We start from the raw sequence: 14,042 nt of genomic DNA, 5'->3' as shown, positions 1-14,042 counted from the left end.
CTCACACAACCTCCTACTCAAAAATCTTTAGTTGCCCTCCATTGCCTATACAATAAAGTCACAGAATCATACAATGTCAGAGCTGGAAGAGATCTAAAAGTCCATCTCATTCAACTCACACCAAAAGAAGAATCACCTCTTCTATGGTATGATCTACAGATCCCTCACCCTCCTGGTTGCCCAACTCAGGCACTCTCCAGCTTATCAATGTTTTTCCTAAAATATGGTACAAAGATATGGTCTGACCGGGGCAGAAGACAGAAGAGTCATCGTTTCCCTAATCGCCAACAGTATTGCTACGGTAATGCAGCCAAAGACTGCATGAATAATGGTTTGTTATGAATCACAGTCATTCTTGTATTTGTCCTAGGAATATGAGCCATTACTATTGTTAGTGCTCTTGTTATTCTTGTTATTATTAGATTGTATCCATTTTGAGGACAGCAATTGTATCTTATTCACCTTTATATTCTCCTGGTCTGTGGAACAATGCATAGATTAGATACTCAAAAAATATTTGTCCAATGAGTGAATGGAAATTGAACAAGCGAATGAATAAGTAAAGTCCAAGCTTCCAAATATGTTTTAGGAGCATTATACATCCTCCCCTAGGTCCTAGGATTCTTTTTTAATTAATGTATTCCTTTTTAGTGTTCAACATTCACTTCCATAAGATTTTTAGTTCTAAATTTTGTCCCTCTCCTTTCCCTCCCCTTCCCCAAAACAGTATGCAATCTGATATAGGTTCTACATGTGCATTCACATTAAACATATTTTTTGCTAATTAATTTATTTTTAGTTTTCAATATCTAGCTCCTATGTTTCTATACTAATTCTGCATTTCTTTACTTCTGCAACATGAAATTTAATCACCTAAGAAATATAAAATCATTCTGTATACTGTTACTAACAGGGGAATATCAGCTATTCATTTTTATCAGAATGCTCAACAACAACAAAATCAAAGCAAAAATTTCTCATTGACTAGGTACTACAGCTAAAGATATTCTAAGATACATGTGAGGTTCTAGATTTCTTGTGGGGTTCTTGGTTCACAAGTTTTCTTAGTCCCTAATGGGTTCTGAGTTCATGAGAAACTTAAATTAACCAGAATATCCAATTTCCCTAGCATTCCAGTTAATGAAGGTTTTCCTTCATAAGATATCTCCTTTATGTGGTAATTATGCTTGAGGATACCATTATTTGATCCACAATATATACAAATCCATGAATTATTTAAATTGTGATATAATAAGGTACTTATTTTTTATTCCCATGATAAATATTCTTAAAATGTTTTTAAATCACTTCTTTGCCTTTGCATATTCCTTCAATTTTTTTTCTTTCCCCACTGTTTTAGCTAACATCTCTAGGACTACATTAAATAGTGGTAGCAACAGTGATGAAGAATATGGATCACCTCATGATAGAGAAGTAATGAATTAACATGCGAAATGAGACATTTTTTTGGACGTGGTCCACTATTGGATCTGGGGATTTGTTTTGTTTAACAATGCTTATGTGTTACAAAAGTTTTATATTTCTTTTGTTATTGTTGTTGTTTTAAGTAGGGAAGGGAAACAAAAAAGATAAAAAATAAATGCTTGAAAATTAAATTTACATTAAAAAATTTAAAAATACAAATGACTTACCATAGCATCCTTTGTTCCAAACCTCCAATAACTTGAATGACACAGATTTTTTGAGCCCAATGGTAATTGATCTATATCATAATCTTTGGGGTATCCTTCTCTGTCTACGTGCCTTTAGAAAAAAGAATGAGAACGTTAAGAGACAAATCCTATTTATCACTCTCTTTTCTGAAGTGTCTTAAAATTACTCAAAGTATCGAACACTTTAGCTCAATTATTTTAATTCTAAGAAATACTTTGTTTCTTTTTTTATTAAATAAGAATGTTATAATACTTCAAAGATCAATGGAAGGCACTTCTGCCACCAATGTATATCATAATTCTTATATAGATTAATAGATGGAATTCATAATTTTCTATGACCAAAAAAAAATTAATTGTTCCACTCCAACCTGGTGATGAGCCTCTACCAAATTAATCAGACTAATCCTCAGATGAAAGTCACATTGCTCACCCCCTTATTTAGACTTCCTGCTATAAAGGAACTGCCAGAATTTTATACTCTTCTAAGCATAGCCTGCAAGAACCCAAGATCTGAGTGACATGATGAGGTGGAGGGGTAAGTTCTGATAAAGAAAGAAGAATAAAATATACTACACATTTATATAATGCTTTAATGTTTACAAAGAACCTTCTTCAAAATAGCTCCATGAGGTAGTTGGTCTAAGTAGTAATCTCATTTTAATATTATGATATAATATTATATCATATAAAAATATGATGTATTTTATATTATATCATATAAAAATATGATATAATATTATATCATATAAAAACAGATGAGGAAACCAATAATGAAAGGTTCAGTGATTTGTCCTGGGCCACACAACTAGAAGTATTGGAACATTTAAACTCTTTCCTCTCAACTCCAAATTCAGTGCCCTTTCCACACCATGCTGCTGTAATATGACAATAGCGCCATTATTATTATATTTCTGAAATGAAATTTTAATTACTTAGTAATATAGATTGGACCCTGAAACTAAATCCTAACAGCAGAAAAATGATGAGGTGAGATTGGGAATTTAAACAATAAAGAGTTTTCCTTTATAAAATTCAATCATAAAAATAAATTCAAAGAGGCACAAATGCATCAAAGCATTTTCCCTCTCTCTCTCTTCCTCCCCCCCTCTCTCTATATATATGTATGTATGTATGTATGTATGTATGTATATACATATGAAGTTATAACCCTTAATAGCAAGAAGATGAATCCATCAGAATAATAAATTGTCCTAAAAAATTCCCACAAAGCTTTCCCCAATCACTATCTCCCAGTTTCAATATTATCAAGAAATAATCTACCAAAAAGAAATCAGATTCATATTTTGTTGTTGTTGCTGTCTTCCCAGTAAGGAAAAATCAGTTTAATAAGTCAAGCTACCTCAACTATATAAAAATATCACCAAAAATCCATCCCAGAGTTCTAAAGATGCCATTCAGAATCTGGTTAGGCACACAGGTATCCATATCATCAGAAATTAAGACAGCGATATCTATAAAAAGTGATTAAGAAACTAAGAGTTATAAGGCCGATAATTTCACAAAATACTTGAAATTTGTAAATCATATCCACCATTATTATCATAACCAACACTTCCTGCCCTTCTTAATTACTATAGTCTCTCTCCTTCCTGGCCTTGTTCTGGCATGAAATGATCACATAGGCCCAAGTCAGTCCTTTAAAAGAGAATTCCTAAAATGCTAAGTTCATTTCAAGAGCTCCTTGGAACCTTGGATTCTTTCCGTAAACCAAATCTGTAGGTATTGCCAAGAGCCCAGGCTAACTCCACAACCAAGTCAAGTCTTCTAGGGATTCTCAAGGTCAGTGTCTTCCAATATAAACTATGCTGTGGATGATCGTAAAAATCTAACTACTATTCTTCTACTCCCTCCACAACTTCAAAATAGCTTTAGAAGAAACAGTACCAACCAAGGCAAAAAGCTTCTTCAGAGTTTCTTAGGGGCCTGGGATTATGTGTGCTAAGCAGGAACAGGGATAACAGGGCATTGGGCATAGACAGAGAGGAGAAGGAAATAGATCTGAATCTGTGATTTTGATGAGCTTCCCCAAGGAGACTGGTCATTTCTCTCACTTTCCTGACCTCCTGATATAAGAGCAGCAATTACCATTAAAGGGAACCAGTAGCAGGGCCCCAAAGAAGAAGGCTTTAGAGGGACACATTCCAAAACACCAACCAAATTCTATTTCAAATTTTACTGCTAGCAGTAAGAGTCTGCATATGCAGAATGCCAAACCAATTTAGCTCCTACTGTATCAAATCTCCAAACCCTGCTTCTTGCCAATAAGCCCAAACCATCTCCTTATAAGACTTCATTCCTATACTGATCATCCCTACTTCAACTGGCTAATCCATGTCATAGACTATTCCACTATGTCCTCTGAAATTTCTTTTCTGTTATCATAAACTTATCCATCTCCTTAAATTAAAAAAAAATTCCCAAGAAAATATCCATCTTCTATCCTTACCACCTCCCTGTTATTAAGAAGAAAAACAAAATCCCAGTTACAAACATGTATAGTCAAACAAAACAAATTCCCACATTGGCCATATCCAAAAAAATCATGTCTCATTCTACATTCTACCTCCATCATGTCTCCATCAGGATACAGGTAGCAAGCTTCATCATGAACCCTCTGGAGTCGTGTTTGATCATTGCACCGATCACAGTTTTTAAATCTTCCCAAGGTATTTGTCTTTACAATTTTATTGTGTACATGGTTCTCCTGATTCTTCTTACTTCACTCTGCATCATTTATATAAGCCTTCCCAGGTTTCTCTGAAACCATCCCTTTCATCATTTCTTACAACACAGCAAGTTACCATTAACAGTTACCAATGATCTGCTAATTCCTAGATATAAGAGCCTTTTCTCGCTACTCATCTTCCTTGACCTTTCTATAGCATCTGATACTGCAGATCACCGAATCTTCTCTTGTTCCCTCGCTTCTGTGAAAATCCTCTCCTCTCCTGAAAAATTTCTCTTGGAGGTATATTGACTGCCCAGTCAGAGAGCCATGGAGATTTTTAGCTCCCAGGAGAGAAGACCCAAATCCATACTTGCTGCCCTTGGAGAGGTTTAAGAAGAGAAATTAATATCAATAAGATTCTTTCTCATAAAAGTCTTGAGATCCCAGCCAAGATGACACATGGGGATGGGGGAAGGAAATTCCTTTCCTCCTGGTCATTCAGTCTGTTGTCTCTTTCATGTATTACATGTCAGTCACTATTTCTTGCTCTTAGGAATTCCCTAATCACAAATAGTGCAATGCTCAGAGCAAGACAACTGTGATCAGAAGTGTCTTTTTCCAAGGCAGTCATGGTATTCATTAGAACAGAAAGTGTAAACAAACTTTAAAGAAAAGGAAAACTTTGGAATCAACCTCTGCTCTCTTGGACAAAAAGAGTGAGAGAACAGCCATTTTGTCATCTGCTTGCATTCTCTTGCCTCTGACCTAAGCACCAGGCATGTCCTATCTGGTGGCTTCCCAGCCTTAGCAGCACATCTACTTCTCGTTCTCATAATTTCAAAGCCTCTCAACCCATCATCACTCAAATCACTAGACGTCTCTCCCTCTCAGCCCCCAAGCCAAAGTCACACTTGACCAGTCTGCACTATCACACCAGCACTAAGCTCTCTGCTCAGCACACCAGGTAACTGTTCACCTGTTCATTTCCTGCTCCTCTTCCTGAAGTGCTCCCTCTCCCTTTCTTTCAGGACAAGGGAAGGAGGGCAGCCTGTCTTTTCCTGAGGCAGTGACAATCTCGTTTTTTTTCCAGAGGCTTGCTCACAAAGACAGGTGCTGAAGATCTTGTGATTTCTGCCTGCAGAAACTCGTCTCCAAATGCCCTGCCACACTAAGATTTATAAAATCCACAGAAGAGAGCAGAAGCAAGTTCAGAAGGGAACACAGACAAGCTGACAGTGCTGGTATTGCTGTAGTAAATTTGAATTTTACTTAAAAAAAATAAAAACAAGCAGTATGTAATAGAAATTCAGTCTCATTTTTTAAAAATCCGAGACCCTAATTGTTAATAAAAATGGCAACCAAGAAAAATCAATAACTACTAATCCAAATGCTTATTTTCCTATATCTACAAAACCTTTATGAAATATACACACACTGAGAGCATCCTTCATAAAGATACAAGAAGGGAAAAGACAGACGTTCACAAATAATATTCTACAAGAAAGCACATCCTTAGTTACACAAACTATTGAAAAGTGCAAAAAATAAAAGCTACAACTGTGTTTATCACTTGTTGACTATAAAAAGGCATAGGATTTGGTATCGTCAAATGCCATCTTAAAAGTAATTTTCCAAAGAAGTATCTTCCATGCTTATGTCAAGATTATACAATATTCCTTGAAAGATGTGACAACAGGGATATTGTTGGTCAGCCCTCAGATTTTTAATATCAATCAAGCAGTCATATGATTGCAGAAAGTGTTAACCACTGTCACAAACAAGATCCAGAGCAAGGTCCAAATGGAAGATGGATTCCCTCGTGATGGGCAAAATACTCTACACATTTCTGTTTGTGGATGTTATTGTGGTGATTATGCCAAACCCTGAAACACAGCAAGATCTGCTACCTTACAGTCATAATCATCCAAAAGATTTCCAGTCACCTACTTACACAGGAAGAACCAATTGAATGTAAGATCAGGAGTAAAACAAATATGTCTCGTGTCGTTACTATCATCAGATATAGTTCTAGAAATGCTAGAAACAGCAAGACAAGAAAAAGGAACTGAAAGAATAAGCACAGACAAAAAGTTCGCCAAATTATCACTATTTGTAGATGATATGATGGTTTACTTAGAGAACTCCACAGAGATGCAACTAAAAAATTAACTGAAATAAACCAATATAGCAGCAGGATATAAAAAATTAAACCACAAGAATGAGCAGCAGCCTTTCTGCAGATTGTTGATAAACCCTTGCAGGAGGCAATGGGAGGAAATCCCTTTAAAATATATCAAGGATGTGGGAGTTAACTTATCAACCAACAATACTTAGAATTTATACGAATACCACTACAAAACACTTCTTACTAAAACGAAGGAAGACAAATCATTGAAAAGCTCTTAATTGTTCATGGTTGGTCCATGCCAATACAATAGAAATAGTGATATAACCTAAATTAATTTGTGAATTTAGTGCCATACCAATTAAATTACCAATGAGATTATGTTATAGAACTTCATAAAGTAACAATAAAATTTGTATGGAGGAGCATAAGGTCAAGGGTCTCAAGGGAGATAAATGAAGTATACTTCCTAGCATTAATACAGCATAAAGCAGTAATCATCACAATTATATGGTACTGGATAAGAGTAGGTCAGTGGAACAGTTTAGGTCATTAAGAAGAGAAATAGTAGCATGGGAGGAACCAAAGAAAATTAGGTTAAAAAGAAGCTTACTATAATGTTGGACTTGGAATTGGGAAGCACTGGGTTCAAATCCTGCCTCATATTTTTACCAGTCACACAATTTTGCAAAATCATTTAACCTTTTAGTCTCAGTTTCCATATCTATCAATGGAGACAACAGTAATTCCTATTCTGTGAGTCAAATGAGATCATGTATGAAGGAATACATGTATTAAAGTGTTTGTTATAAAAGCATTTATTAAGTGTTTACTATGTACAAAGTGCTATGCTAAGTATGGGATATACAGACAGAAAAAACAATGCTTGCTCTTAAATTATTCACATTCTAATGGGACTGACAACACATGTGGGAGGCTTTGACTGCCAATTATTATGGAAAGCTTCCATGGCCCTTAGGGTGCAGTGCAATGCAGAGGGGGATGTCTTTTCTTTAATTTCATTTCCAGCAGTAGAAAATGAGAATTTGGCACATGCCCAGACTGCCTAAAATCAAGGCACCATGTGAGAGGCACTAGGGACCCACTTCTGGGAGAAGAGACTTTGTGCCATCCAACAGTGTGGCCAACAATGGCAGCTGTCCCTTCCCACTGGCTGTGTAAGCGTCTTTAAACCTACTTGAGCAAGTCACATCGTGCAGTAAGCCGTACACTTAGACCCCTACCAAGAAAGTCAGACCTCACAAAATATAATTTGAAATGAAAATAAGCAGTTCCGAAAATAACCAAGTCTGACAGTCCTACGCAGCGTTCCACACTAGTAGTCCCCCCCCTCATCAAAGAAGGGAGGGCCATGCATTTTATTCCACTTTTCTCCAGGGTCACGCTTCTCAACCGTTATAATTGCATAGCCTTCATTGTGTTTGTTTTTCTTTCCATTCACATAGTTGTAGTGATTGTATAAATTGTTTTCCTGGTTCTGATAAAATTCTTTTTAAAAAATCAAGTTTCTCTCAGAAAAAAAAAAAAACAAAAAAAATCTTTTTATTATTTATAGTATACACACACACAGTACCATTTTCAAAGAATTAAAGTTTCAGGTCACTCAAAGGGAGATGGAAAGAAGCTTGGAGAGTAGGAATAGGCTGCACATAAAATCAACAAAACTTATGCAAGAGAAGTGCATAAAGGATATCATTATAGATGTATCTGTGTAGAAATATATCAGAGGTATATCAAAATAGAAAAGAAAGCTGCCCTGTACAATAGGAAGAACAGTATGAATTGTCAAGTACAAAAACTCAGACCAACCAAATGATTAGTAAATAATAATGGGGCATCTTATTCATGGTCAAGGAATGGCAATCCAGCATACTGGCTTTTCAGACAGGATTTCACAGAGAGGGGTGTTACAACAAGGGTTATATACTCTCAGAAGTGGCAGCTAGGTAGATAGATGAAACAGTGGGTGGCTCATAAGTGATTTATTGCAGAGTGATAGCACCTTCCTGGAAAAACCACAGATCAATTTAAGCTACTTTTAGCCAACAGAGACAGGCGACTGACCAGGCCTAAGCTGGGGTCACCTATAGGATCAACAGAATAACGAAACTTCAGTGAGGGAGAGATTGTGGAGATGTCCTTGGAGTTGTCTCTATCAGGGAAAAGGGGCAGCTAGAAACTACTGGTTTCAGCAGAGATTCCCAGGAGTTTACCTTGGGGGTAGGGGTGGAAACTGCCAATCAAAACAGGGTAGGGGGCTGTAATGGTAATGGTAATTTGAAGATTTCCCCTGCCCCTTAATAGGTCTAAGGGAATTTGAAGATTGTCCCTGCTTTGAAGATCTTCTCTGCCTCCAACAGACTGAATCTAATTACATGGAGTCTGAGATGGAAGGAGCTTGCCAAAGGGTGAAGCAGAGCAGATTCACAGAAAGTGGGAAGTCAGAGCTTCCAGTTAGAGATGGAGGGAGGAGAGGACACACCCAAGGAAATAGGTAGGCTTTTGAGTGTTTGTTTGCCCCCTGCTGTGACAGCTAGGTTTGTGAGTGTTTGTTTGTGGGAAGGCTAAAGGATGATGTGGCTCTCTGCTGTCCTATGGTGTATTAACTTCTTTGTTACTATGATGGATTTGACTTTCTGGTGTCTGAATAAATGTTTTGTTTCTGTCTTATATATGGAGAGTCTGTTATATTTTGTGATTGAGCACTATGCAAGCATATTCATAGTCACCATTGGTGCTGTGAATATTGTGTTGGTGCTACAGGGCCCAGATCTTTTTAGGTGTCGAGAGGATAGATGGATGGATGGATGGATGGATGGATGGATGGATGGATGGATGATAGCTAGATATTCCAGATTCAGAAGCCATCCATAGTATGTATACATGCATGTTTATGCATGTATGAATGTAAATAATATACGCGTTTGTGTGGGTAGCTTTTCTATATATGGCTCAGCTTCAGGAGCTAGTAAAGGTTTTTGAGGAGGAGAGGCTGATACAGAGTTGCATTTTAAGATGATAAGTTTGGCAGATATATGGAGTATATACAACTTGGCAACTAACTGGCATAGAGGGTTGAGAAAGAGAAGAGGGGGAAGGATACCTCCAAGGTTAAGAATCTACATGACTGGAATGATAGAGGTGATGTCAAAATAAAAAGGTAATTTAGAAGGTGATATGGATTTTGAGTGAAATATAATAGTCCCTAGGATATCCATCTCTTGTATGTAGGTTCCCCAGAAAAGGTACTCCAAATATAAGGTACCCTGTGAGTTAATACATACTCAAAATCTTGTTCACAGGCCCCCACTAGTATGTTTGCTTTTATCAGTCTGTCAGAGGAAAATTTAGCTTGAAATAAAATAATCAAACAGTATAATATATATGTATAGTCATAGTAAATTGTAACCAAACAATATATCAAATTCTATATTAACATATATACATATAATTATATTAAAAGTATAGAAAATTATATATACTATATATAGAAATATAAAACAGTACACGAAAATCAAACAATATATCAAATTGTATATGTATATATAACAAATCATATTGCATATATGATTTGTGAAATAAAAATTATAATCTGCTATAGTATTTTTATTTTGTTATATAGTATTTTTATTATATAATTTTACTTGTTTAGTTAGAGCCAGTCTGTATGCATCTATGTGTTGTGTATACTTGCAATATATAAATTATACAAATATGTATATTTGTAATATATAATGTTATACTTGATCTGATGATCATATGCAATATGTTTGCAATATATAATATTTTATATATATACATAGGGATATATGTATATATACACACACACATAGGAAATTTTCTATAATGAAAAATATTTCTAAATCACTTAGCAAAGTGTCCACAAGAGGTATTGGTCTGTCTTGAACACCACCACACAAGTCCTTCCCCATAATCATCTTCTATACAGATTTCTTTCTGATTCTCCCCTCCCCCAACTCGCTAGTCCTCTCTCTTAAAATTACTTGGCATTACATTGAATGTAATTGGTATTTACTTACTTGTGCCCAAGTTACAATAACCACTTGAATCTAAGTTCCTTAAGGGCAAAGACTATTTAATTTTTACCCTTGTATCCCTAGCAGCTAGCAGAGTGCCTCACATATAGTAGGAGCTTAATAAATATTTATTGACTTCGATTTGACCTGAAATGAGAGTTTCACAATTAAAGAACAGTGAATGATGAGACTGACTTGGCATTCTCCCAGAGGACAGGTCACATGTCTTATTTTTGCCTTCACAATGTCCTTGACCCAAAGCAATTCACATAGTGAAAACTAATTTTCCCACTGTCACCTAACAGTTCAAATGCTGAAAACCGAAGCTTTCAAATTTACCTATAAACTTAGAGTAACTCTGCTCACTGTCAAAGAAGGCATAAACAAGGAAGAATTTATGAATATTTATATCCTAGTTCTTCATAATACAGGCTCTTTTTTCCTCAAGAGGAATTTAAATCTTCCTGATGAATGGAAAAACTTCCAGCATAAATATGCATAACTCTGATGTTCTAAACAGGATTTTTGATGTTTGATCTAATTTTGAAATTAGAAGAATGAAAAACTAAGCATTAGAATCTCTCGTTCTTCTGAGCAGGTTTTTAAGATGTGTGATAATTTATAGTCTAACACTATAGTATCTGTGATTTCACATTTTAGAATTATTAATTGAGATTAAGACTTATCTATGTTTCACTTTCTGTTCCAAACTGCCTCCAAATGAGATGAGAATGATGCTTTTTATTAGGCTCTGGTAGGCATCTGCTATCCAAGGCACCAGAAAAATTACTCTGGAGAGTGAACAATTCCCTAACATATTAGAAGCCCCAAACAAATAAGAAGCAAGGAAGCACAATAGGCTTTTGACTGTCATCTTTAAAAGATACCACAAACAAATGAAGCAGATGTCAGAATTTTTATTTCAATGACAGACTCAAGCCAACAAACAAAACCTCTGTCATAAAAAAAACATTTTAAACTATATATGGGAGGGGGTTCTCATTTTCAGACTTTCTAAAAAGGCCCGATTTTTCTTTGTATCCCATGTGATAAATGTGAATTACATCCTATGAATAAGCTGAAGCCACAAAAAAGACAGTATCATAAAAGCCTAAACTAAGCTCAAATAACAAAAGCTGCTTAGGTCAAATTGAAAACAAAATCCATCTGACTTCCAGGTTAGTAAAACAAAAATAAACCTCACTGAGTCAAATGATATCATTTGTCATGACAGTGGAACAGAGCTGTAACTAGGAATTTTTGCATCTGAGGCAAGTATTCAACAACACCTGTGAAAGCTGGCATGAGAGGTGGTCTCAGTGGGGATTCAAGGTTGTTGTCCTTCGTTTTGAAGAAGACCAATGACACCACAGGGTGATGTCTTGACTTGCCTGTGAATTGGATTTAAGGGAGGCAAAGTTACACAATTATCAGTCTCACCCTCTCCTCCAGAGTCATCAAAATCCAGTGGCAAGACAAAAAATCAGGAGGACAGGTGATGGCCTGCGATGCAGTAGATGACCTTGGCATCTCTGAGGCCTGACCAAGCTCTAAGAGCTCCATGCACCTGCTTCAGCCACCCTCATGACGGTTGGAACATTCCACCCATTCCACCAAGGAAAGTCTTTACTCCTGGAAGACATCCCCCTAACTTTCCTACCAGTTTGAGGCTGGTCAGTTACCCTCAACCTGGTCTAGCATATCTCCAGAGAAGATCTTACCAGAGCGTGGGAACAGTGCACACTCCAGCTTCTTGGAGCCACAGGTGAGAGCCGGATGGCAGTTGGACACCAAAGGTGGATGGGCAGCCCTGAAAAGGGCTCAGCAAGCCCTCACACCATCGGTGCTAATCCTTCCTGAACACCCCATACACCATACAGAGGTTGGGGGTATGAAAGGCAGATATCACCCCCTGGAAGAATACAGACACCCTGGACACCATGAGGTTGTTGCTGGAGAAACTACTCCCGGGAGAGGCAGGAGCTTACTTAATTAGCCTTGATAACTAGGTGCTAAAGTCAGTAATTTCTTCACACTTAGCATCTAATTTTTGTTTTTTGGGGGAAAGTAGGGCAATTGGGGTTAAGTGACTTGCCCAAGGTCACATGGCTAATTTTGTGTGTGTATGTGTGTGTGTGTGTGTGTGTGTAAGTGTCTGAGGCCAAATTTGAACTCAGGTCCTCCTGACTCCAGGGCCAGTGCTCTATTCACTGTGCCACCTAGCCGCCCCAAGTGGATTATAACCATCTAAAATAAAATGATAGATGTTTCAGGGGAAGAGGCTAAACATTGCCTCGAAGTCAATTGCCCCAATCCATTCCCCTGTCTATCCCACAAAGAAAATCCTCAAAGAATCATAACAGAATGTTGCAGTTGTAAGACAACCTGGTAATAGTTTAATCCAGTTGATTGTACAGAAGCAGAAAATGAAAAAGGAGGTGACTTCCCCAAGGTCACAAAAGAAGACTCATACCAAAATTTACACTAAACTGAGATAGCATCAAACGGAACACAAATATCACAGACTTCATGGACTACTTTGTTGGAGCTGGAAGGACCACAGAGACTGTCCAACCTACTCATTTTAGAAAGGAAGACACAGAGGCTCAGAGTTTCTGTCAGGGCAGGGACTAGGATCCAATTCTCCCAATTCTTGGTCCAAATTTTGAAATTTGGCCGAGATTTAGCAAAAACCTATTTATAGACTCTGGTCCCCCCCAAGCCCTGGCTCCTGGTTCAGGGTGAGCAGCTAAAGTGGGAAGGTGACCCTCCCCACTCCTCAGGTCTGTGCAGAGCTCTGATTCTGCCGTTTGCTCTTTCTTCACCCCTTCTCTGGGGAACCCTTTGAGGCATACACTTAACCACAGCTGAGTCACTCCACCATAGTGCTGCCTTCTCTTAAATCCGCCAACCTGTGGCAAATTTCCCAGTGAATAAAAGAAGCAGATGTCCCTCAGTCTTATGTCTGCTGTGAACTTCCTCCACTGGAAGTTTTCAAGTAACAATTTCAAAACTACTCATTCAATTCATTCCAATTCAATTCAATAAACATTTATTAAGGGTCTACTATGTGTCGAGCACTGTGCTAAGCACTGAGGATACAAATAGGAAAGACAGCACTTGCCCTCAAAGAGGTTGTAATCTAATAAGGGAAGACGATGCCTACAAAAGGGAGATGCAAAGGGGAGAAGCCAGGAGAGGTGAGATGGGAACATAATGATCTGTGGAGTCAAACCAAGCAGAACTGCTGATGAGCAAGTCTTTCCATGCTTGGGGTGGACATCCCCCTAACTCACAGACAGGTCTGAGGCCCATCTTCCAAGACAGTTTACCAGGGTGTGCAGGCTACAGCTTCTAGGAGCCGCAGGTGAGAGCGGGATGGCAAGGGGATACCAAAGATGAAAAGCAGCCCCCAAGAGGCTCAGCAGCCCTCACACCTGAGGTTCTAGTCTTCCCCTAACCCCCTGTACACCCCACCTACGGGCGGTTAATCT

General features: G+C 37.6%; 1 protein-coding gene across 1 annotated transcript in view; it reads right to left on the bottom strand.

The window, feature by feature from the left end:
• The window catches only part of CFAP95 (cilia and flagella associated protein 95), a 91,164-nt gene that overhangs the window by 41,151 nt on the left and 35,971 nt on the right, over window positions 1-14,042 (bottom strand). Inside the window, exon 2 of the mRNA XM_069088241.1 lies at window positions 1,653-1,764. Within this exon, the coding sequence (XP_068944342.1) occupies window positions 1,653-1,764 (112 nt within the window). The remainder of the gene's footprint in view (window positions 1-1,652; window positions 1,765-14,042) is intronic.

The sequence above is a fragment of the Petaurus breviceps genome, unplaced genomic scaffold (assembly GCF_028583685.1).
Source record: "Petaurus breviceps papuanus isolate PSGF00001 unplaced genomic scaffold, PetGlider_PUasm1.0 118, whole genome shotgun sequence".
Lineage (NCBI taxonomy): Eukaryota > Metazoa > Chordata > Mammalia > Diprotodontia > Petauridae > Petaurus > Petaurus breviceps.
This window is presented reverse-complemented; position numbering and strand designations above follow the sequence as displayed.